Consider the following 23,492-nt stretch of genomic DNA (forward strand, 5'->3'; position numbering starts at 1 on the left):
TCGTTCAGGCTTATTTGTTTAACTAAAATCTCCGGTAGTGTCCGGTAGCCACGCATTTTGGGGGCCAGGGATCGATATACGTTCTCTAGCGGCTAGCAGAGTGGCGCGTGCGGCCGACAGAAATCCAAGGAGAAGAGCGTCTGTTGACACAAGTCCGAAGGACGCGAGCTTTGTTGGCCGACGATCTTCTTCAGCGGCCTGTGAAACGCGAGAAGCCCGAACAACCGTGCCATCTGCGAGTACGACTGTCTATGCAGATTCGATTTGTCCTGGAAACGCGCGTCGAGCTACTTTCGCGATACGACGAGCATCGAGAGAGAACTCGAGAGAAGCAGCCGATCGCGATGGTCAAGCTCGGAGAATGGGAAATTTCAAAGTCGGAGCAAAAATCGTCGTTTAAAAGTTTGAATCGCGACTTTCGAAATATTCGGCTTATCCGATCGTCGTTATCGTTGATCGACGTTATCGCATATTTGGAGATCGTTAATCCGGAGATTTAACGGGACAGGCAGTCGACCGGAAGGTGGATACGTGGAAACGTGGAAACGTTTGGAGCGACGAGCGACGGATGAATTCACGAGTCGGTGTTACGAGACGACGCGCGACGTGACGGAAGGCGGACAGGCTGTTGTGGACTTTGAAATACGAGTCCGATACTTCGTCGATGGCTAAATGGACGTAAGTGCGAGCTAGTAATAACAAAGGTAGACACGAGGCGAATAAAAGCGGGACAGACGTGCCTCGTGGATGGCGAAAGGGATGATCGCGTGCAACCTACCCACACGAAACGACGTTTCCGCTCTCGCAGAACCAAGCCTATCTATTTGCTCTTGTCTTTCCTCTGCTCTTCGTTTCGGCGTACAAGTCGGCGGCTTCTCCTTTTCGCGTTCGACGGAAAGCTCGACGTTCGTTACGGAATGTCTTCCAGACGACCAAGTTGAAAACGATGGTGGTCACGGATTTCGATCGGAACGAGGATACGTACTATTTTGATGTTACCAGCGAAATCGCGCGATTCCAGCGATAAAAACAATTCCAAGATTTTATAGCGACACGGCAGTTTTATAGCACAAATTTTATAGTAGCGGACGACTCAAATCGTGTTGTTGTTTTGCCTCGGAGTATCGAGATAGTTAGGACACGAGTAACGTAAGAAGAAGAAATAGACTCCGGGGAAAACAACGTGGCCGTTACGCATAACCGTCGAACAAGGACTAATTTGAATTTTCCGATTCCCCCTCGCCCGCCGACCAGTATAAATAAACGTATAAATAACTCGCGTTATCACGAGTTATCCATCGAGTCATCGACGAGCATTTATCGCGAGTATTCGTCCGCGATTTTACTTTGCCATTTATATTATTATGTATATGCCATGTATATTAATTTATCATTTTTAAGTATATTCGACGGTTACGACAACAAACGATAACCACCGATAAATCTCGCGGTCGAACATCCCGTATACCTGCCCCGTACAATTTATTCGTACGACAAACACGCGCAACTTGCCGATATCGATCGATACGTTGATATTATCAATCGGCAAACGATCGCGTACGAGAGACTTTGAAAGAAACTCGTTGTTCTTGGTGCACGCGTTCGCGGACCTGTCTCGACGAATCTAATTGCCGCGAACGTTCGCCAACTCGATCGATCAGCTCCTTTCTAATTCGATCGCTTACGCGTATATAAGAGATTTTCTACGAGAGATCGCTCACTCGTTACAAGAGACCCGACGTTGCAACGTATTTTCGGAGGAAGCAACGCGCGAACGCGGTTCGAACCCGAGAAACGGAAAAGAAAGCGACGCATCGACCAGGCAAGAATCGCGGTAAAACGATGGAAAGACAAAGTGGTACTCACTGGCAAAGCGGGGATCGTTGGTGGCCGACGGTGTAGGCGCGTACCACGGATGATGGGATCTCATGGGGTCGGTGGCGGTCGCGCCTCCGGCGACCGCTGGCCCCGCATGATGATACGATAATTCCGCGGCGCAGTACTGATACTGCGAGGTGAGTTGCATGGTCGCGTAAGGATTGCCCATGGCGGTCATGCCTGACCCGGCACCGGCAGCGCCGCTGCCTCCTCCGGCGGCGTCGTTCGGACCGGAAACCGGTCCGGGTGTGCCGCCACCGGGCGTCGAGCCTCCGTGAAGCGGTGGACTGCCGCTGCTCGCGCTCGAGCTACCGGTATTGCCGCCGACACGGGCGCCGCACGCGTTTCCGTAAGGCGATACCTGAGAATGCGTGACCACGCCGACGCCGATCACCTGCTCCAGCTTCCTGAACGACTCGTTATCGATGGGTGAGAGAATGTCAGTGACGCTGAACGGAGTGGTATGAGCGCCACCAGCGGCTTGTACGTGGGACGAATGCTGTTTGGGCGACAGGCTCATCGCCAGGTCGATACCGTTCAGATCTGTCAGCAAGCTAGCTTGCTCCAGCTGGGTTTGTTGCTGTTGCTGCTGCTGCTGTTGCTGTTGTTGTTGTTGCTGCTGTTGTTGTTGCTGATGCTGGTGATAGCTGGTGGCATTGCCGTTCCCCTGGTTGCCGGCGCTGTTCCCGCCGCTGCCACCGCTCATCTCGACGAGGCCCGCGCCCTCGAGGTACTTGAAGCTCGCGCTTCGCGGAATCCTGAGGCCGGCGCTAGCCGCTGGATACCGACATCACTTCAACCGCCTATCGCGCGTTCAACCGACAATTTCGATCGCCGAAGCTTCGCAGCGACTAAACCGCGTCGCTCGGCCACTTTTTTCTTCTTCCACCGCTACGATTTCTACAGATGTCTCCGATTCTTCCGATTCTTCCGATTCCTCTTGTTTTCGCGCGCTCTACCGCTTCTCTTACAAAATTCTCTTTTTCGTCTCGTTGCGTTTCGTCGAACGACGAAACGTAAAATCGACGATGTACCTTTTCAGATGCTCGGTGCAGATATCGTCTGTTTAAACGAGGAGAGAAGAAGAACCGCGCGTCACTCTTGGCACAGTTTCGAACGATTCACCGCCGCACTTGGTTCCATTCATCGGGCGACGATAAATAATCGCACACTGTTTAACGATCCTTGGCACGATCGCTGCGATACGTTGGATCGACTCATCGTCCAGGTAACCGAACCACGTACATTCGCAATTTCTTTTTCATCGATAGATCAACCGACTCGGTGCGGTGATACGCGGAACGCGTCCATTGTATCGACGCGAGGAAGGCTGGTTGCGGCTGGACGCGTCCAGCGGCGACACCGCGTCATTCGCCGCATTCCTCTGTTCGTGTCGCATTCACCAGGTCGGACGATATCCGGAAACAGGAACGAGGTCGAACACGCCGTGCAACTACGCGAGTTGTGGATCCACCGCTGCGTAGCACCGATCGTCGAGCGCGAACCAACGTCGACCAACGATCGCAGGTTTGCCAAGGTCACCAACGACCGACCGTCCGCTTCTTTTCGCGCTCGCACACGACCTGATCGAACGTCTTTCGCAGGACGAAGGAGATCCTAGAGGCACAACACGATTCGTAGAGCGAGGGCACGAGCGACGAAGGCACGGCACGGCACGGCACGACGCGACGCGACGCGACGCGATGCGATGCGAAACGATACGGAACGAAAGACGAGAACGGAAGAATGACACGCACACGTGGTCGAGGAGGAGAGTGGCCGGCCAGAGCCGGCCGGCGGCCGACTGAAATCACCCGGGGGGTCTTCGAGTCCTTGGACTCTGCCGATAGAGAGACGATGGTAGATGTACCACTCTACAGTTCGCCTCCACCTTCGTCGAGGATACACTCTCTCTCCGTAGGAGAGGAGAGAGCGTCTATGGATGGATGGCTTGCTGGCTGGCTCGCTAGCTGGCTGGCTGGCTATTTGGCTGGCGGCTTGGCTGGCTCGCTGGCTGGATAGATGGATGGATGGATGGATGGATGAATGAATGAAGAGGACTGTCGGGTACTCCTGGAGAGGTCCTCACGGCCGCTTAGACCCACTCGACCAGCGCAGCGGCTCGGCCGGTCGCGCTCGCTCGCTCGCTCGCTCGTTCGCTCGTTCGTTCGTTCCTTCCTTCCTTCCTTCCTTCCTTTCTTCCTTCGTTCGTTCGTTCGTTCTTTCGTTCGTTCGTTTGTTCGTTCGTTCGTTTGTTCGTTCGTTCGTTCGGTCGTTCGGTCGTTCGGTCGTTCGTTCGGTCGTTCGGTCGTTCGGTCGTTCGGTCGTTCGGTCGTTCGTTCGTTCGTTCGTTCGTCCGGGCTCGGGCCCCACAGCCTCTCGCGGAGAACCCGTACGACGACACGATGAGTGGAGTGCCCACTACGGAGAAGTGCCTGCTACCAAGAGTCGTGATGAGATGTCCCCTTTTGCGTGTGAGAGAAGGGCTCCCACTCGCCTTCCTCTAGAGGGGTTTGCGGGGCTATCTAACCGACCTCCGAGCCAAACCCGGCACCCTAACCATCCCGTCATTGGAGGAACCCCGCCAATCAACGCGCCCATGCGATTCCATTGGATCGCTTTCCGCGCGGTTCCACTCTTGCTCGGGGTTGTCCCGCGCTGCTCGCCGTTACGCCGTTGGTCAGACCTATAGATCTTCCGTTATACGTCCGCCTATCGCGCCTCTGATCCCTGACATCCCAGCCAGGAACCACCTCGTCTACCTAATCTACTACCGTCTCATGGCCACCAGCCTCGGGACAGCCCACCTTTCTCGCTTCCCTTTCTATCCCTCTTTCTCCAATTACCTATCTAGTTCTGTCCCTTTCTAGCGTTCTACGTCTGGCATTGTCCTTGGAAAAATTTCACCGCGCTCTGCTATGCATTTTGTCGAATTTTTCTTCGCAGGGTGCCTACCACGATTTTACCGACCACCCTTATCGAGAACAGCGACGGTACGCGACTGTCTAACCGATCGACGTCGTTCGATGCTTTGCTACCACGATGCAACGTGTCGCTAGCTGTGCATTCCTCTCGTATTTACAGTTTTTCTTTTTTATACAGAAATAGATGAAATTTCTTTTTAATACGGTTCTTCGTATTCCCTTAATGAAACGCAACGAGACTAGCATGCCCGATTCTAGCTTATACTACGCGTACAATTTCGATATTTCGTTGAAAAGCTCAACTTCTAAAACGATTCGTTAATATCGAAACGTTGAAATATTTATTTTGAGTAAGTCGTTGGGATTTTTTAATCTTACATTGGTATTTGACTAGATTTTTACTTTTCCAGCTTTTCCATAACAAAATTATCCTTTCGTAATACATATACACGGACGAGATGCACTCTCTCCGTCTGCACTTACGTCGATACGTAATACGTGAAAGGAACGTTCCATCAGCATACGACATTAAGCGACATCCGTCGTCCACTTTCTCAATTATCGTGTTCCTCTCGGGAAGAAAATCTCTTTAGAAACTTCACACCGATAAGGCTAAAATGGCAAAATGGGTATACCATGCTTCTAAAGCAATTACAAACTGTTTGAAAAATATCAACGTTGCGAGAGATGGTAATTTACATAAAATATTTCTCACATATCGCTTTTCTACAAAATTTTATTTATAACTGCTGTTTGTTTTTGCTTATATAACCTAAAACGTGTAACCAAACTATATCCTATATAATTTTCTTAATTCTTTAACTTTGAATCGACAACACAGTTTCATCTACAAATTATTTTCAGCTACCACCATTGGTTTATTGACACCGCGGGTTTTATTATTGCAACATGCAAGGAATACTAACTTTTATATGAGAAGTAAGTAAGTTTCGTCGACACACTTTCGGAAACATTTGTTAGGTTCTGCTCGAGCGCTGATAATCTGGAAATATCACCTGTGTTTAGGATCAGCTACGCAATTATGGAAATCTGTTACAAGCGTTAGTAATGCCGGTAAAAGAAGAGGAAGAGGGAAAGGTCTTGCGAGGCCCAGAGATTTAAATCGTAGTCAAAGAGTGGGTTGTGGAAAAATACCATTCGTATTTCCTGGACTGAATGCCCCTGTCACGCACGGAGAACATATAAATCAGCAAAGACGTCTTACGGCGCAAGAAGCAGAAAGTCTCGATACTGCGAGAACTGTTACTATGTTGAAACCAAAACAACTCAAACTTCACCCTTTAAACCGAGGTTGGTCCGGAAGTCAGCCTGGTGGGAAGAAACTCGGACCACCCGATCCTGTTGACGACGGTTTGTGATATAATTGTTCGATACATATATACGTATATATCTATATATATACATATAAATTGTAAGTGAAATTTTTACCGATTCAGATGTTTTCCATGGATTCGAATCTTGGATATTATCTGCCAAAACTTCATCTATCATGACCAGTACTATGGGTAGATCGAAACGTTGTAACGCTATAGTTGTTACCGGAAATGGAAAAGGCTTGGCTGGATTTTCACAAGTAACAGGACGTGAATTTAAATCGACCGTAAATGTAGCTAAAAACAGGGCAGGACGTAGATTGATATACTTTGAAAGATATAACGAACATACTAGTAAACTATCTTCTTGTGTCTTTTGTTGTCTATTATTAGCTCTATAACTATGTAAAATTATAATACCTTTTGTTCTAGTACTCCATGACTTTTTTGGACAATTTGGAAAAACGAAAGTATTCGTACAACAAAAACAGAAGGGTTACGGACTGAAATGTCATCGTGTTATTAAAACATGTTGCGAAGCAATTGGTATCAAAGATTTGTACGCTAAAGTCGAAGGATCTACAAACGTGGCGTACATCGTAAAAGCTTTCTTTATTGGCTTACTGCAACAGGTACACCGATCGAAACTATATTAAGTGGTAGCAAAGAAGAACTGTACTTTTCACATTATATGCAACTTTGCGGTATATTGATAATAATATTATTAACCATATTTTTAGAAAACATACGAAGAAATGGCAAATGAGAAAAAATTGCATGTGGTCGAAATGAGGAAAGAAAATAATTATTTTCCTACTGTACTTGCTTCGCCATCGATAGTTCGAACCTCCAAAGAAATTCCACAAGACGAAATTTTAGATTTTAAACAGTACGTAATGAATGGAAAAGTTCTTTTGCAGAAAAAAAAGCGTGAACCATTTTTCACGAAATTGCCTTCGTGGTTATTTCATTTACGTAAACAAGAACGTCACAGGGATCAGGATCAGGTTATAATCAGATTAAAAGCTGAATATGGCGACGTGTGTAGTTTTCTCGCTGAAAAATATCCGGAAGCAAGAGCTTCTAAATGGAGAAAACATGACAAAAAGCAGGAGGAGGAAAGCGCAGTTGAAGCGTGATATTTCTGTAATAAATATGAATAGTTCGTTAGAAACATAATTGAATATTAAATGTGTATTCGGTAATAATCAGTAATAACAAAAGTATATGTAATCGAGACTTTTTTCTTTTTTCCTCCGTATCTCGATATATTTACTTACAGTGGTAATAAAATATTTGAAGGATTAACGTTGAACTTAATTACAAGCAACAAATGTAAATATGGATTCCAGTCGTTTAAAAAGATAAGGAGATTAAGAGTACGTTAAATTGTATTATTTGAATAACGATTATCACTAGAAGTCTGTATTATCCGCAGAAGGTATATGCATAATTATCTTCTGTTCGAAACGAATAAAGTGTTAAATATGGCGTGCAGACGAACGTATCGGAAATCTCGTACGGCTTCGTTTTAACATAAAAATGAACGCATTCTTATTGATTCCTCGAAAAGATTTTTTGAAAAGGTGTCTATCGGGTAATCATAAATCGTTCCATCCATATTCCATACATTTAATACGTAGATCAAGTTACGAAATGACTGGTGTCTTATCGAATATTTAATTATTTCTTATCGCCTGTATATACATATATGTATATTTAGTTGATGAAGAAGAAAGAAATCAATATCAAATAGATCATGGCTGATCCAACGATACAAACATTCTGTTGTCATCATTCTAACAGTACAGATATGGCAATTGTAATAATGCAAGAATTCAATACAGATTTGTACAATACTGTTTGTATGATCTCTTCTTCTATAGGTATCCTAGGTGCAATGTATCAGGTAAGGGAAATCTTTTAGTAAAATCTTATAAATCACTGATGAAATTGCTTTGTAGATACTTCCAAGAGAAACATCTAGTCATTCTCATAGGTGGCAAAGCTTATCTGTATCTAGAGGAAGAGAGATCATCGTATGGCTTGCAATTGCAGACCTCTTAGCCTCGTTAGGTAATTACATTTGTTTTCTAATACTGAAAAAATATGAAATAGATAAAAAACAAAGAAAGTCACTTTTCTCCTCTCAATTTGAATTTTTTACTAGGTGTATTTATTAGATCGGCGATATGGATGAATTTTAAATCCATAATGCCAATGCAAGATGATACATCAAGCGTTGTCTTTTGCGCACTTTTGTCGGTAAAATAATTGTATTATAAAATTCACCGCATTAGTAACCCGTATTCGTTTCAATCTTTTGTCATATTAATATAAAAAAAAAAATTACCAGGCTTGGATACAGTATTTTTATATGGCAACATGGATCTGGACTCTTTGCTACGCCATTGACATGAAACTGTTACTAGGAGACAGATCTGGACATTCTACTTGTTACCACGCCTTTGCATGGATATGTCCAGCAATTTTGACTACATTTGGCTTAACAATCTTATATATACCAGATGCAAAGTTAGTTTTTGTTTCGATTTAATGGCATGCCACGATGTTACCCATTGTTATTTCTTTAAAGTATCACGACACTTTTCTTTTCCCAGTTGTCACAATTTGACATCATTATCCACTGTTACATTACGTATTCTGCCAAACTATTGTGCTACTTATGTGCTATTAGCAGCGGTCATGATAGTCAATCCTGTGTTATATTTCGCGTCGACGCGAGATCTTCAAACTGCTGTCACTTGTAGTTTGGCACAAATAACAAGCAGAGAAAGGAAATTGGTGCAAGCGATAAAGCTCAAATTTGCATTGACTAATTTTGTTTATTATGTATGCTGGTTACCGAATTTAATTAACGGGATTTTGTTATGGACTTTATGGTTCCAGCTACCAGTCAAAATTATCATTACTCTTTGGTACATAATGGTATGTATATTTTTTAAGGCCAATGTAACAAGTACAACTCATGAGAATATTTTATTGATAGGCTGTAACAAATCCCCTTCAAGCTTTCTTCAATGCTCTTGTTTACAAAAGATGGAGTAAGAGAGAAAAGTTTCGATTGGAATGCTGTCAGAAGTTAGGGAAAGGAGACAAAAATACCCGATTATCAGAATCATCGCCCTTACTGGATCCCAAATTTGGCTGTCCCCCACATACGAGTATTAACGGATCTTCTTCGTTCTGAGAACTGTGATACTGAAAATTCCTCTTTCAATCGTAGTAATACGATCAATCCACTGCCTTATATGCTTTAAAGAAAGCTATATTTTTAATATTTATATATTTTTCAAGTTTTAAGGAGATAATGTGCTCAATAGCCCATTTTATGATGAAGATTGCTTAAGGGAAAAATATAACCGAAGAATCACTATTTGTATAGAAATATTGTATACATAAAAAAATTCTTTCTTTACATATAAACTTACGTTTAGAATAAGATTTTCCTTAGAGATTAGAGATTATAGTTATTTCCTTATAGTGATAAAAGAGCTTTATGGAAAATTGATTGTTCGTACTAATTTGGTAAATACATTTGTTAATTGTTATAAATGTTAAAAGATTTTATTTTTTACATATATAAGAAGAACGCACCTATATAGAGTAGTATTGTTTAATGAGTAGAATTGTTTCATGTTGCAGTTCAGTCTGAATAAATTACAAAGTGTTAAGCATCACTGAACGTTGCACGAGTACATCATATGCTAATATAACTATTTTGATCTAAAAAACATGATAATTTGTTGATCGTCGTTTTTATTACGGTTAATAAAGAGCACCATTAAAGAATACATATCTACAAAACATAATACACGTAGAATTTTCAAAAGAGATGTCTTGATTTTTTTGATTAACAAATTTTATTCCTGCAACAACCCTTCTCCTTTTAATAAAAAAAATTCTTATGTACATCGCTATTAACAAATGATCGAATACTCCTTTTTCTAGAGATTTACATATACATTTTATAAAGAGTACCAAGACTATGTTTTTCGGTAACGAATTGTATTTACGTGTAGCACCAAAATCTCTGTGTGAATATAAGGAATATAATAACTAATACAAAATTTGTTCGTTCATACTAACGCACAAAGCTTGAATGCTTGCTGTATGTAAAAACGAAATCTTCTATAGCCTTAAAAATATAAATCATTATAAGAGCATAAACTGTCAAAATACTGTAAGATTTATATGCAAGATTGATTAATCTATTTTTAAAATAATTATCCTTTTATCTTTAAAGGAAGAGGAACTAACGTGCGTCGTTCAACTTAAAATCCACTAACATTTTAAGAACATTAGTCTTGGATTGCATATGTTCATCACATTATCCAACTCATCTTCTTAGTACATTATGTATAGCAATTTTCATTTTCTTTATACTTTCTTCGAAAAATATATTCGATTTTAATAAAATAAGTTTTATGTAATGCTATATATTACCGACTAATCCTAGCTATACATAATAAGACAGATCGTATATAAAAGTTTTTCGACTCTACGAGTAACGAACCGAATGCTTTGTATAAATCACTTAAAAATTCTATAATAAATACTGCCAAGTATAAACATTTGAAATGTAAGAGCGCCTCAAAGAATCTGTAGTAATCGTTATATATGTCTGGAGTAAACTTGCAAAGGTTTGTGCGAAATAAATGAAATTATTATTTGAAACTTGGCTGCTAAAAATCTACAATTTCGTCAAACGGCCACTCACTTTCTAATATCTACATTGCATTTCATTCGTTGATTTTTAAGACATACGTATTGCATTCCAATCACACTTTTTTACGATATGTCATAAATTGTCGCGTATAAAATACTTTTTTCATCTTTTATATTTTTGCAAACAAGAGACACTTACGTTCACAGAAGATATAAGAAATGTACTGAATTACAGAAATACTTGGCAGTTGAATAATTTAAGTAATACGCTATATTGAACGCGAAATAATACATATGCTCTGTACATCCTTATATAATATATATAAGTCGTCTAATATAGTCGCCTCAAAATTACAATTATATCTTAGAATAGAAACGAATACTTTTATAATCTCATAAACATTAGAAAGAGTATGAAGTTAAAGCACTTGAAAATTATTGTTTTCGTTTGTACGGTTTGCTATTATGCATTATATAAACGAGAGCTTTGTATTTTATTTACAGTGACATTATTATCTGTTTCTTTCAACTGCAATAATTTTTTTATTATTTTTATGAAACCCGAAATTATTAAACTTATCACGAGTGTGTAGAATAAAGTGAAATAATATCGCAAAAAAAAATTACTTTTTCAAAAGAATTCTTATAAACGTAGAAAATATACATGTGCATTTTATAATAAATTTGATACTATACACGTGTGTTCTAAACGTGTTGCGAAAAGCAGATAAATATATTAAATCTTATGGATACGAACTCACTCCTTTTTCAATTGCTATATTTAAAAGTAAAATAATTAGGTTTATCATTACGCAATTTGGCACTTGGAATACGCGATGTCGTTTTATAAAAAATTAAGAAAACATACACAATGTTAAACAGAATATTTACCTTAAAACACTTAAAGCGCAAAGTATATTACGTAAAAAAGAAATGACTTGATGTCGAACCTAGCGTCTGTCATCAAGATGAAAAATTCGAAGCTCCTCGTGTCAAAGAGGTGATCTCACGAACGATCATCTCAGCAATCTTCCATGCTAACTCCTCTTTGGCCTAATTATATCGATTTTAATTTAGATTCACACACACAAAAAAATTAGAAGTCATGCGTTAAATGTCACATAAACATTACTGATAAGCGTGAAATTTACCTTATCCTGCTCCATATTTACAAGCCTTTTTACAGCACGTGTTAATCGAGATTCTAAAATTATTTTGAAACGATTATATCAATTCACGTTGTACATTCAAGGTAACTGATCGAAATAACTCACCGTATTTTCTTTGAGGGTCGGGGTCTATCTCAGTAACGAATCTGCCTAACGAATCAATATAACCGACGCTCAAACTATAAAATAAACAAGATATATCTTGAAATATTTATATTGCACAGCATTTTTGTTTTATAATTACCTATATTTGTTACGTTTCCATAAGGAATCTGGATCATAAAGTTGTCTGGTATCAATGTTCATACCACCAGTAATTTTTTTATTATTGTTCAATTTATTTCCTTCATTCCCTGCCTGCAGGGTATTCTGCATATTGATACTAACAGAACTGACCTCACTACTACAATCAGAACCTACAGATATTTAAAAATTTTGTTGAAATCATTTTATTTTTATCTCACTATCGATTACATAGAGTATGATAAATGTAAACCAACACACACCTGCTCTTTTTAGCCTAGGATGTAAATTCGAACATGGACTGCTTTGTATAGTACTGATTAATTCTGATAAGTATTTGTAATATAACTGAGATGATAAGAAAGTAGGTAGATAATACTGGAAAAGAATTTTCTGTTATCTAAAGTTGAAGCCACTGAATCTTATTGATAGCAATGGTTCCGAAGGAGTGCTAGCATTTTTTGTTACTTTAACACAGTATCTTTACCTTATTCAGAAAATTATATACAATTCTACAAGGTTTATCAAAACAATCGGGTTGTGGCCCTTCTCCATCTTCGCGACAAATGTTCTGTTCGACTTGGAAACGAATTTTATCGCTAAAACCAAGGGGCATTGTTGCTTGTAAGCTAAAATACCTGTAATGATTTCAACAATGATAATATCAATGACCTCGTTATTGATCTATTTAGAAAATCATAAAAGAAGGAAACTGTTAGGTAAATCAGTACTTGTCGTAAATAATTAGAGCATCAGTTTGTGCTTCCTCAGGATCTGCAGTATCCTTTTTTTCTAATAAATTTTGTTTATAGCTCATGACTGACATCCAAAAGTCTAATAATTCACGTTTATTTTCAAGTTCCATAAACTCCATAAAATAAAAGAATGCCGTTTCATTGTACAATATATCTGCTAACTGTACATTGCCACTTGTAAGAACATCAATCTGATGTTTGCAGTGAAATTCACTTCGTAAAAAGTTATTAATGTGTCTAGAAAGAATTGCATTTAAATTCCAAAATTATAAATAATATAAGCATTTCACAGTTCTTATACTCACTCATTTTCTAATATTTGATATACAATCTTTTGAACAGCTGATAGGCACTGCAACATAGGCTCAATGTTTTCACAGGTAAGAACTTTCTCCATTTTTATTTTCAGGTCTTCGGGGATTTGATTCGTACCCAAAGTATCCTTAGTAATATACCTTTTATGAATTCTTAACACATCTTGCCTAATGGTAGTCATATTTCTTCTTCTGCAGTTGTGATTTGATTGTCGCATTTTGCTTATGGTTTGACTAGTCTTTGGCATGTCGTTGCAATTTGATTTCACATCATTACTATTTACATATTTGTCGAATAGTAGTTTCTTACTTTCATGACTATTTATATTATTCTGTGCCACATCACATTGGAAATTTTCATTGTTGTCTATCGAATTAGAAATACTATTTGTATTCTTTACACAGTTTAAGCATTCGATATTCTCCGTCGTATTTTCTAATACATTATACGAACTGCACAGGCATTCCACTTCCAGCCAAAACTTAATAAGTGCTATACAATTCTGTGTTTCCATAAACTGAATGAAATAGCCTAGAGCACCTTTGTCTGCAAGTATCTGTGGAAGTGTCTTAGAAAGCTGAGAGTTGAAGGAACATATTTCTTCCGTTTCGCCATTCAAAATTTCGTCCTCCTCTTCCTCCTCAAGGCTGCACAATGCATCTGTTGATGTTTGAATCGAAGAGCCACTATTGAATACATCCCCGAATGATTTCCCAGAGCTCGTTGATTTTGTGGGAGAAGTTTGGAAAGATCTGGGTCTGTCTTTTTGTCCTGCAATTACAAACCCGGCAAATGTTATTAATACGTATACACTTGAAAAATATTTTGATTTTCGGTGAAGACGCGAAACATGCGGAGGAAAGCGGAGTTTAAAGATTGGAAAGACGAAGACATAAATATTTTGCGTTTAGGTTAACTACGATGTAATTATCGAGCAACCCTTTCATCAGTGAAACATCAAAACATATTTACCAGGTTTTTTAAAAAACTGGAACATTGTTTACGTCACAACGAAACATGATAAACGACGCGATATAATATTCAGAGGAGTAGATAATAATGTTTCGATGCCTGGCGCAAAACTTTTATTTTGTAATGGGCGAAAATTATGCGTGGGTTCCTTTCGAACACGATACCAAGCACTAAGCACTGAATTAGGAAAACGACACGGTGAACTTCCTCGATTGTGCGTATAAAACAGCACATGACATTTCAACCAGTCTTCATTACTGTCATCGTGGTTCCATTCAGGATCTCTATATCGATACCAATCGAAGCATATCCGCGGCATTTGTTGATTCGACGTCGCACATTAAAAAACGATCGTGAATCAAAACATCGAAAGACACATCGATGACACCGAACTTGCGTAATCGATCGTTTTTATTTCTAGTATCATCCTAACGCCTCTTTGCTGCCATGTTGCTCATTCGTAGAAAGTTTATATTCATCGTGTCACGATTATTTCCTGCGGTTTCACAATAATGGATAAAGTCACAATCAAAAATATTCTCGCGTAGCGCATCCTAACGCGCTTTACTATCGTTGCGACTTTATGACCTGTGCGTACAACTACCGTAATAAATTTGTAATTTACCATAACAAATTTCTAACTATGTCGCAGTAATTTTCATTTACAGTATACACCGTTCATCTTATATGTACCGTGTTATTCGCGTATCGTAAATTAAGGAACATTGACATCTTTGCAATATTTTCCCGTGTAACGTAAAAATTACTATGTTTATGTTTATTTTAAATATTCTACAGTAATAATTAACGGCAATGATTAATCATTACGAACCAATCTTTTATTTACTTACGTATATCTATAGTATTAGGGAAAAATCCTGGGGAAAGTCCCGATGAACTACAGATGAAAAACAATGGAAAAATGGGAAATTCCGATGGACCATATACTTCTAGCCCTTTTTGATATTAGGTAATTGAAAAAAGTGTATTTGACCACGAGTCATCCAAATCTGTGGAACAAGACAGTGGAATAAAAGGCAGTCGTTAGTCAGTTGCGAGACTAAAGTTTGAGAGTTGCAGTAGCGAGGGAGTTACGAGGGAGTAGCAAGTGAGTAGCGAGACAGTTGCGAGTGAATCGCGAGGGAGTTACGACCTATAGAGATCATTAACCAGTGATTTTTACAATAATAAATATAATATAGTAATATTGTAATATACTATATTATAAAATACAGTTTGCAATGTTAAATACTATACTCTGCCCAATGGTTTCTCATCAAATACTTCTTTCAGAGCTATACTTTCTTTGCTCATTTCCTTTTCGATGTATTATCTTCGTTTTACCTTGAAATATTTTTCCAAAGAGTGTACGATTTGATACCTGCCGATAGTATTCCGTTTTATCAATGTGTCCCCCTAATTTAATTGCGTTAACTTTGGACAACGTTACGCGACCGATATAAAAGGAATCCCACCATCCGCTGTAGCAAGATCTTTATTTGTCCTCTTTATACGCGTATACCGTTCCCGCGAGGCTGTGGGAGACGTTTAGAGTAGCGTTTTAATATTTAAATCGGAATTGCTTTGCATTCTCGTGTGTGCACGCTTTCCTGGTATATCGGTACACGATGAGGCCAATGTCCGGCCACTGTGCTCGAGGCTCTCATGACCGTTCGGCGACAAAGAATACCGGTTTCTCGGTGTACTGACCACTATATCAAGGTAGAGCATCGGTATAACGCCGTCTTTTAACCGGACCCCGGTCAGTCTCAATCCCGTCGACGATCCTCGTGCATTTTTCCATTGCTTCGTGGCCCATCGAAGCAAAACGGTCCTCTTCGTCATGTATCCGCGTTACGGCCTCCTCCTCGTGTTCGCTTATCACGTTGTGACTGGTCTGTCCTTACCGACGACGACCTATGATCAACGACAAACCGGTGATCTAAACGTGCAAGTCCACCTGAAGGATGTGCAAGTGGTGGCGTTGTTGGACCCGGAGATGCTTGACGATTACACGGTAAAACGATGACTATCGGTCGCGATGTTCCCGCTGGGATGTTAATGTACCTCGATAAGCGGTACAGTCAGATGACGCGATAACAAGAACTATTATTATCATCGTTGACTTTTATCTTTACTGACGATGTGATAAATATGTTGCATCTAGACTTAAGAGATTTACGGTAGTACGTGGTAACATTGATTTAAAGTAAAGGGTGGAGGAGTAAAGGATAAGGGAGTCGTAAAAAATATTTAAGCAAATCTTCGCGTTTTTAGGATATGAAGAAAGTAGTGTTAAGTAAATTAACACGATCTTGAATTACAGGAATACGATTACTTCTACGATTACGCCGACTTTACGTTGAAACCGATCGTCAAGCCCACCACCAGTACTACAACTACCACCGAAACAGTTCCATTAGAGCAAATCAATGTCTCCGAAACACCCGATTCTTCCTCTCAAAATTCGACATTTCCTTCGATCGGCGAGCCAAATATAAATTCTACCATGGAAAACGCGGAAATTCTTCTACCAGTGGACGACGAGAAAACAAACGAAACCTTAGCTAGTTCATCAACTGAAAGTTTAGAAAATTCAACTAGTGACAGCAGTATACTAAGAATGAGGTTAAGTGACAAAATTGGGAACCTGTTTGAGGATAAGAAGGAAAATCCAACGAAGCACGATAACTGGGAATCATCCACGGAGAATCCGTCCAAAAGACTGTCTAGAAAACGGTGCAAATTAGGATATTCACCGGATGGCAAGGGTCGTTGTCGTCGTTTGAGTCAACGAAAATTATCGTTAATTCCGTAAGTACTACGAAAGCAGGAAACATTAAAATGTATATTTCATCCAATAGAAAATTGGCGAATTTAATTAGTCAAACTAATTAACGAGGTTACAAACTGTGAAATTAAAATTGTATATAAAGTTGCAATAAGAGTTTGAAGATATAAACATGAGATATAAAAAAAAAAACATTTCAAACGAACAGTAGATTTGAATCCTCATCGTTTTCTTTTCTTATTCTTTTCTTCTTGTAGATTGACGATGAGATTACCATCAAAACTTTTAGACGATCTAAGGCGCAGCGCAAGGAATTTGGCGCAGGAGGAAGACGATCGAATGCACTTAAACTGAGCCGTGCCATGAATATTCGATGAATCCTGTGCGATTGTGCGGAGTTGCCTCATGTTCCTCATGTGACTTAAGTCGAATTTACATTGTTTCATATTGGAAGAACACGGTAGATGAACACTTGCTTTCATCCGCGGATGAAACGAGGATGAAAGCAGTGTTGCAACAAGTGTAAAGCGAAACACACAAAGCGAAAGAATGTAAATTCGGCTTTATGTTAAGTTACGTATGTCCCATCTTACATTTCTATTCGGCCATAATTTCCTTAGTCGCTGTATATAATAATATATATAAGAAACAATTATACTTAACAGGGTTATAAAATTGTTGTAATAAATAAATTTATGTATGCATATTGAATGGTTTATTTCATTTAAATGTTGAATAAAACATCCTGTAGAATAATTTCTCAAATTATAAGATATTCCTAAAAAAAAAAAAAAAAAAGATACTTTTCAAGTGATTGATTCTGTAGAATATAAAGAGATTCCTATCGAAAGAATCTTTAAGAAACGAAGGAACCTCGTTCGAAGTTTCACAGATCAAGATAAGTAAATAGATACGAACAGCATACGATCCTGAGCAGCGAACAAATTCTTTGTACGCCTGCTCGCTCCGGTGTTCTCTGATCAAGGGAATAAAAATATCGTAGAATTACGTAATACGTTGTCATTCTCGAACGTCGTCTATCGTCTATCGTCTATCGTCTATCGTCGCCATTACTATAGTATTATCAACATTAATGTTATTTAATTTCATCCGCCATAATTAAGCCTCCATTTTTTCTTCAGTAACTAAAAATAGATAAAAAGGTTAAGAGTTATTGTCATAAAATTTCATCTTTCTTTTGAAGCTTGAGAATCATATTTTTACCTTTTGTACATTGCATTAACATTTCGAGTGTAATTTCTTTAAAATTATCCAAAGATGTACGAAGAGATATCTAATGGATCGATCCTTCTTGAAGGAACGTGCTATTAAATGAATTCTAAAATGACGTGCCTGAGAAACACGCACGATACAGTCAGTACAATAACTTCTTGCGAGAACTGCTCGATTTCCTTCTTTTAATCCGTAGAGGGGGATAAAGTCGTGTGAAAGAAGCTACACACCGTGCGAGAAGCAGTACTATCATGAGCGGTCTTGGCGGATGGTAGTCGCTTCATAATCATCTAATGTAAGTCGATTGCCAGGCATACAAGACGTTTCTTACCCTCTCCCAGCAGTGATATTCCCTCGATCTATATAGAAGACGCCGGCGATCCAAAGCTGCCAAGGAAGCGGACGAATCTCTCGCACAGTCGAGGATCGGACTTCGTTCAGCTCGGCTGATTCGAGCGGACGCTTCCAAAAGGGTTTCACCAAGATGCTACTGCACGTTGCGTGCCTCGTCCTGTTACCAGGTAGAATGACGTATACAACTACATCATACTACAGATTTCTTCGTAAGATAGATCCTTTCTTAACATTTAATTTTCATATATTTTGATATAATTACATGTTGCTCTTCCACTCCTTCGGATAAGCTTTCTAAGTAACTTGTAAATTGATGACTTTTTCTGATGTTTACATATGAAACTGGAGCAATTCTTTTTTATGCTCTATCATCTTCGTGTAATTTTGCAGGCATTCTATCGAAATCGTTAATTCCGCGAACAAACGCGGCTCCAGCCACGTATGACCAGCGACAAGACGGTGACTTCAATGTGGACGCGAAGTTTGAAAACTTTTTGGTGGTCGTCGCTACTTCCGGTAGCAGTGGTCTATTCAAGAACCTGGCTACTCAGGCGCTGGAGTTAAACGAGCTAATCTCGCAACGCAGCAAGCAACAGACCGCGGAGAAGCCATCTGAAACGATGGTTTATGAGACAGAAGATGCAGATGGCGGGAGGGAGCCTTACCACGTCGAGATCGTTCATATAGAGAAAGAGGGAGATAGCACAGCTCAAAGTAAACATACCGACAAGGCGTCTGACGCTAAAAACACAGAGAAAACTGAATTAGAAACATCGTCGATGGATTCTAAAAATTCTGAGCCTGGTTTGCAAGAGGTGTCTATCGATGGTAAAAAGACGGTAAAGAGGGCTAGAAGTCTGTGGAATACGGAAGAACATCGTGGACTCGTTGATAGTTCGATAAAAGGAAATAAAAGGTCTACTAACGTTAGAAGTTCGCAAGTGAAGAACCTCGACCATTCGGATGATCTACCGGTTAAAGAAGAGGAGGCGTTGAAAGCAGCGAGGCCGGGTATATCGTTGAAGAAACAATTGTCGAAGAAGGAGGAGGAAGACATACCTTCGATATCTGAGGAAAGGAACGAATTGGGCAACAAGTTGGCGGAGCAGGAGCTAGTGTTGTTGGGAGGCGGTATCGAGAATTGCGGACCTGGAAGATATAGGGATAAATTAGGTGTCTGTCAGAACGACAACAATTTTAATTAAAATTCATTCTGTTTAGTAAGAGACTACATAAGTTCCATTTAAGAGTATCTATTTATATGACGATTGTGATATTTGTATACTATAGTTAAAAGTTAAAAAAAGGGTAGTAAAAAAGTATAAAAAGCAGGAAAATATGTAAAAGAAATTATATGAAAGATTCAAGCGCAAACTTTGATCTCGTAACCGAACTATATATACACCGAAAGCTATTCTATCTTTTTCTACGTTTGTACTATATACATCTACAATGTATCGTAGGATTGTATCATGTTTACGGAGAGATAAATATACACGCACACACGAACAAAAGTCTACTATTTTTGTCCCTAAAATAAGATCCTGCAAAATATGTGTCAAGTCTTACCTAAAATTTTGTGAATGTTCTTCCTTACAGAATGTCCTCGGACGATGAAAATTTATCTCTGCTTATCTCAATAGATAAACTATTGACTCTTATCTGTAGTCTCAAGTTGGAACGTTTGAATTTGAGTCGCGTTCAAGTGATTCCGATCTTCTATAAGCTTTCGTCGGTAGGCGCCATTCAAGGCGAACCAGGAAGACAATCCTCGAAGTTCGAGCATGGCGGAAATGTAAGAGCAAGGGCAAGGTTACGGTAATAAGCGGCGGCTGAGACAGAGAAACGGGGAAATGAACTCGGTGGGGCCATACGAGGCCGTTGCCCTTTACAAATCGGTCCCGTATATGTGCGTGTATGCGCGCGCGCGCGTTTGTGTATGTGGGTAGGTGCTCGCGTGCGCACCGACAGAAACACGCACGTTCGGTATATTTCACGCAAGGAAAGAGTGTGTATACGTTCGGGAGCAAACCGGCTACCAGTGGTTTCGTTTTTCTTCTTACCAACCGAACTTTGTTCTTGAATAGAATTACGTAGATTAATTAAGACCTAAAAAGAAACAGGAAACGTAACGGGTCTTAAAGAGGTTGAACGAAATGACATATTTCATTACGACAATAAACAACTGATTACATCCTGTAAAAGTATAAATGCCGATATTTATTACCTCTTTTACCGTGTATTTAATCTTCGCCTTTCTATCGATGCCTTCGTAATATAAGCATGCTTGTATGTATATTCTAACAATAAGAACGTAGTACTAATCGATTAACGAATATAGCTCAAAAAATTGTAGAAACTGTTTCTCTGTAATTCTACGAGCTACGACATGTAACTCGCAAATTCACGAATATCATTTCATAGTTAGCACGTTATCGTGTAAGAGAAATTTGGTGTTGATCGAAATTTATTGTTCAAATCGCCCTTAGGACAGACAACTGACACATAATATAGATAATTCTAAAGTAAAGTAGAATGAGATATCAACGTCGTCCGAGCAGAAAAATCAATTCCAACCAAGATTACGTTCTACCTGGCTATGTATGCAACAGAACGTGCACAGTGGCCCCCAGGTTCTTGAACTTGCCTGACGATCTGTTTCCATGCCAGGTGGGGACCGGGATCGCCGGTCGGCAGGAGACGTCGTCACACCTCGCTCATCCTCCGCATCGTCAAGACGTTCATTGCTCACGCTACCACGCCACGGGCATCGTTTTTTCTCATCAAAAATCAACTTATAAGTCCTTTTCGTATTTTCGATCGTTCCTCGATCGATCGTTCGTCGCGTGTCACACTTACCTTGTCTAGGCGAGAATTCCAAAACATCAGTAATTTCGTTTCTCGTGATTGCTCGACGAATCGACGAAACTCGAGAGCGTCGTCGTAGAAGGGGTTTCGTCAACGATCTGGTTTAGGACACACGCATACGTATATAACCTTTGATATTTATTTACGTCAATTATTAGAAACAGACATCGATGCTATCGATCAACATGCGGATCTTCAAAACGGTGCTGCTACTCGCCGCATTAGGCTCTAACAGAGTTGCTCAGTGTTTACCGATTGCGAATGAAACATCGATCGTGGAGTCATCGAGCCCGACGACACCGCCTTCCTACAATTCTACGGTCGATTATTACGATCAACGACAAAACGGATCTGAGAATTACCGTATCCACGTGGACGGCGTGGTATTCGTCGTCGCACCCGTCGAGACGCTCCTCCTAGCCGGTGTTGCTGGCGATAATAAACCTAACTTACCGATAATTGATTCTTCAAAGCCGCAATCCAGTAAACCGGAAGTCGATTCTAAACCGTCACCGGCGCCCAAATCGGCTCACAGGTATTTTTCAACTTTTAAGTTTCACTCGGTACCGACGTGATACTATAATATCTTGCCTTGAATTTGACTTTGTAAACAACAATTTTCTTTTTAAACAGTTACGTATAATCGATGTTTATTTTCTTATTCATTTTTGAAAAGATGCAGTGTCATTCTTGTACAATGATACTACTTTTGATAGATATGTAAAATGCTATTGTACATATTTGTATATTATCTCCTTTATTTTAATGCACTTTTTTTTTTTAATTTATCAAACTGATATAGTACCTTTATTTTTTAGGGCTGGTTCGCGTTTGGCGAATTTGCTAGTTCCGTTGTTACGTCGTTTTCGCCAAGAATGAAGAACTCTGTCTTTTACACGAAACGCTGCAAGACATTCGCGTAAAATGTAATTATCCTATCATCAATATTTTTTGACAATCGACCCTTTGTCTCATTCCTACTGTCACTCTCTGCCCTTTACATCGACATTAACTGATTATTCATTTTATCTTAAGACTATATTTATTTTTAATCTTGCTTGTAACGAACTGGGCAGATATTTTATAGAAAAAACACGAAGAGAAAATATCAAGAAGGTAAATATCGCACGAGCCTGTGAACGACGTGAGGTTTAGATGGGTTATTTGTAACTTTTTGAATATTATTCTTTGCATAGAACCAATACTCGAGCCCTCCATGAACAATTGTATACTCAAGTAAACATACGATACAGGATTCTTATCGAAACGAAATTTATTTGATTAAAAATTAAAATACATTATTTATGAGTTCTTTTTTGGTATATCATCACAATACTTTGTATAAAAAATGCTTAGGACTATGATTTTCAGAATATATATCATCTGGGTGGAATCGTTTATTTCATTAAAAAAAAAAAAAAAAGTAAAAAAGAAGATAGAGGAGAGAAAAAAAAAATCACTTTCACACGATCTTTGCAATAAGTAATTTCTACTATTAAAGGAAAAGAACGAAGGGAAACCTATATAAAAAAAGGACCGATCGTTTGAAACGCAATTAGAATAAAGTCGTAAGTTACACGATGTTCACTTACATATATGTATATACAATGCTTTCGAAACTTACACGATGAATAATTGTGACTTATGGAAGCGTGTACAAGAATATGTTCTTCAAATATATCTCACCATTAAAATAGAAAGCAGTTCTGTATGTAACGTGTGTATTTTCTTTGTTTTTTTTTTTTTCATCATTTCGGTGCTCGGGAATAATTTGCGACAAATATTTATATCTTTCCGTGTTTCCGTTCTTCGTTTCTTTTTTATGAGAATGTTCGAACAAAAGATATTCCCGGCCATGTTTGTAATCACGTTTGGAACGGCAAGAATATTTAAATATCGACAAATGACGAATCAAATAATAATATTAAGAACAACATCGTGTGTCGTTCCATTCGAATGATTCATAT

The 23,492-nt window shown here is 39.4% G+C and overlaps 7 protein-coding genes and 1 long non-coding RNA gene across 10 annotated transcripts in view; 5 read left to right on the top strand and 3 right to left on the bottom strand.

Moving 5' to 3' along the window:
- LOC117232539 (homeobox protein Nkx-2.4-like) overlaps nt 1-4,099 on the bottom strand; it is a 31,721-nt gene extending 27,622 nt beyond the window's left edge. Inside the window, exon 1 of the mRNA XM_033491962.1 lies at nt 1,867-4,099. Coding sequence (XP_033347853.1) covers nt 1,867-2,584 — 718 coding nt within the window. The 5' untranslated portion in view covers nt 2,585-4,099. The remainder of the gene's footprint in view (nt 1-1,866) is intronic.
- Nucleotides 4,100-5,352: 1,253 nt separating this feature from the next.
- On the top strand, nt 5,353-7,369 carry LOC117232544 (putative 28S ribosomal protein S5, mitochondrial). The gene is made up of 6 exons (XM_033491974.1): nt 5,353-5,492; nt 5,667-5,741; nt 5,829-6,173; nt 6,260-6,490; nt 6,569-6,768; nt 6,877-7,369. Exons 1-6 carry the CDS (start codon nt 5,420-5,422, stop codon nt 7,273-7,275), a joined length of 1,323 nt encoding a protein of 440 aa, XP_033347865.1. The 5' UTR covers nt 5,353-5,419; the 3' UTR covers nt 7,276-7,369.
- A 224-nt stretch (nt 7,370-7,593) lies between these two features.
- On the top strand, nt 7,594-10,723 carry LOC117232545 (G-protein coupled receptor 143-like). 2 transcript variants are annotated; one of them, XM_033491976.1, is made up of 7 exons: nt 7,594-7,733; nt 7,860-8,045; nt 8,101-8,212; nt 8,307-8,401; nt 8,493-8,671; nt 8,758-9,085; nt 9,147-9,347. In XM_033491976.1, exons 2-7 carry the CDS (start codon nt 7,896-7,898, stop codon nt 9,345-9,347), a joined length of 1,065 nt encoding a protein of 354 aa, XP_033347867.1. In that variant the 5' UTR covers nt 7,594-7,733; nt 7,860-7,895. The 2 variants fall into 2 exon arrangements, with proteins under 2 accessions (XP_033347867.1, XP_033347866.1); XM_033491975.1 differs by lacking the exon at nt 7,594-7,733 and having other exon boundaries at nt 7,896-8,045; nt 9,147-10,723.
- An 863-nt stretch (nt 10,724-11,586) lies between these two features.
- Nucleotides 11,587-16,119, bottom strand: LOC117232542 (A-kinase anchor protein 10, mitochondrial). Of its 2 annotated transcripts, none has more exons than XM_033491971.1 (9): nt 15,990-16,119; nt 13,298-14,078; nt 12,969-13,229; nt 12,725-12,875; nt 12,501-12,615; nt 12,239-12,410; nt 12,100-12,173; nt 11,977-12,029; nt 11,587-11,878 (listed from the first exon to the last, which is right to left on the bottom strand). In XM_033491971.1, the coding sequence occupies exons 2-9, from the start codon at nt 13,819-13,821 to the stop codon at nt 11,789-11,791; spliced, it is 1,440 nt and encodes a 479-aa protein (XP_033347862.1). In that variant the 5' UTR covers nt 13,822-14,078; nt 15,990-16,119; the 3' UTR covers nt 11,587-11,788. The 2 variants fall into 2 exon arrangements, with proteins under 2 accessions (XP_033347862.1, XP_033347860.1); XM_033491969.1 differs by lacking the exon at nt 15,990-16,119 and adding an exon at nt 14,280-15,029.
- On the top strand, nt 16,097-17,718 carry LOC117232552. The gene is made up of 3 exons (XM_033491982.1): nt 16,097-16,296; nt 16,606-17,093; nt 17,328-17,718. Exons 1-3 carry the CDS (start codon nt 16,123-16,125, stop codon nt 17,422-17,424), a joined length of 759 nt encoding a protein of 252 aa, XP_033347873.1. The 5' UTR covers nt 16,097-16,122; the 3' UTR covers nt 17,425-17,718.
- A 41-nt stretch (nt 17,719-17,759) lies between these two features.
- Nucleotides 17,760-18,432, bottom strand: LOC117232557. Its single transcript, XR_004493141.1, has 3 exons — nt 18,295-18,432; nt 17,989-18,215; nt 17,760-17,848 (listed from the first exon to the last, which is right to left on the bottom strand). It is a non-coding gene; the product is annotated as an uncharacterized LOC117232557 (long non-coding RNA).
- Nucleotides 18,433-18,689: 257 nt separating this feature from the next.
- On the top strand, nt 18,690-20,166 carry LOC117232549. Its single transcript, XM_033491980.1, has 2 exons — nt 18,690-18,824; nt 19,048-20,166. Exons 1-2 carry the CDS (start codon nt 18,788-18,790, stop codon nt 19,860-19,862), a joined length of 852 nt encoding a protein of 283 aa, XP_033347871.1. The 5' UTR covers nt 18,690-18,787; the 3' UTR covers nt 19,863-20,166.
- A 78-nt stretch (nt 20,167-20,244) lies between these two features.
- LOC117232554 lies at nt 20,245-22,957 on the top strand. The gene is made up of 3 exons (XM_033491984.1): nt 20,245-20,452; nt 21,684-22,060; nt 22,344-22,957. The coding sequence occupies exons 1-3, from the start codon at nt 20,258-20,260 to the stop codon at nt 22,402-22,404; spliced, it is 633 nt and encodes a 210-aa protein (XP_033347875.1). The 5' UTR covers nt 20,245-20,257; the 3' UTR covers nt 22,405-22,957.
- The last annotated feature ends 535 nt before the right edge of the window (nt 22,958-23,492 follow it).

The sequence above is a fragment of the Bombus vosnesenskii genome, unplaced genomic scaffold, assembly GCF_011952255.1.
Source record: "Bombus vosnesenskii isolate JDL3184/JDL3185 unplaced genomic scaffold, Bvos_JDL3184-5_v1.1 scf7180000013289, whole genome shotgun sequence".
NCBI classification, from domain to species: domain Eukaryota; kingdom Metazoa; phylum Arthropoda; class Insecta; order Hymenoptera; family Apidae; genus Bombus; species Bombus vosnesenskii.

What these genes read in the sequence shown, in the direction of transcription:
- LOC117232554 (XM_033491984.1), top strand. Translation starts at nt 20,258, where the DNA reads ATGTCCTCGGACGATGAAAATTTATCTCTGCTTATCTCAATAGATAAA. An exon ending in AGTTCGAGCATGGCGGAAAT is followed by an intron (nt 20,453 to 21,683) that starts GTAAGAGCAAGG and finishes GTCAATTATTAG; the next exon opens with AAACAGACATCGATGCTATC. An exon ending in GCGCCCAAATCGGCTCACAG is followed by an intron (nt 22,061 to 22,343) that starts GTATTTTTCAAC and finishes TTTATTTTTTAG; the next exon opens with GGCTGGTTCGCGTTTGGCGA.
- LOC117232544 (XM_033491974.1), top strand. Translation starts at nt 5,420, where the DNA reads ATGGCAAAATGGGTATACCATGCTTCTAAAGCAATTACAAACTGTTTG. An exon ending in TACTAACTTTTATATGAGAA is followed by an intron (nt 5,742 to 5,828) that starts GTAAGTAAGTTT and finishes ACCTGTGTTTAG; the next exon opens with GATCAGCTACGCAATTATGG. An exon ending in ACCCGATCCTGTTGACGACG is followed by an intron (nt 6,174 to 6,259) that starts GTTTGTGATATA and finishes TTACCGATTCAG; the next exon opens with ATGTTTTCCATGGATTCGAA.
- LOC117232545 (XM_033491976.1), top strand. Translation starts at nt 7,896, where the DNA reads ATGGCTGATCCAACGATACAAACATTCTGTTGTCATCATTCTAACAGT. An exon ending in TCTTTTGCGCACTTTTGTCG is followed by an intron (nt 8,402 to 8,492) that starts GTAAAATAATTG and finishes AAAAATTACCAG; the next exon opens with GCTTGGATACAGTATTTTTA. An exon ending in TTACTCTTTGGTACATAATG is followed by an intron (nt 9,086 to 9,146) that starts GTATGTATATTT and finishes TTTTATTGATAG; the next exon opens with GCTGTAACAAATCCCCTTCA.
- LOC117232542 (XM_033491969.1), bottom strand. Translation starts at nt 14,304, where the DNA reads ATGTTCCAGTTTTTTAAAAAACCTG. An exon ending in CCAGTTTTTTAAAAAACCTG is followed by an intron (nt 14,079 to 14,279) that starts GTAAATATGTTT and finishes TTGTAATTGCAG; the next exon opens with GACAAAAAGACAGACCCAGA. An exon ending in TCCTAGGCTAAAAAGAGCAG is followed by an intron (nt 12,411 to 12,500) that starts GTGTGTGTTGGT and finishes AAATATCTGTAG; the next exon opens with GTTCTGATTGTAGTAGTGAG.
- LOC117232549 (XM_033491980.1), top strand. Translation starts at nt 18,788, where the DNA reads ATGCTACTGCACGTTGCGTGCCTCGTCCTGTTACCAG. An exon ending in GTGCCTCGTCCTGTTACCAG is followed by an intron (nt 18,825 to 19,047) that starts GTAGAATGACGT and finishes GTAATTTTGCAG; the next exon opens with GCATTCTATCGAAATCGTTA.
- LOC117232552 (XM_033491982.1), top strand. Translation starts at nt 16,123, where the DNA reads ATGTATCCGCGTTACGGCCTCCTCCTCGTGTTCGCTTATCACGTTGTG. An exon ending in AGATGCTTGACGATTACACG is followed by an intron (nt 16,297 to 16,605) that starts GTAAAACGATGA and finishes CTTGAATTACAG; the next exon opens with GAATACGATTACTTCTACGA. An exon ending in CGAAAATTATCGTTAATTCC is followed by an intron (nt 17,094 to 17,327) that starts GTAAGTACTACG and finishes TTCTTCTTGTAG; the next exon opens with ATTGACGATGAGATTACCAT.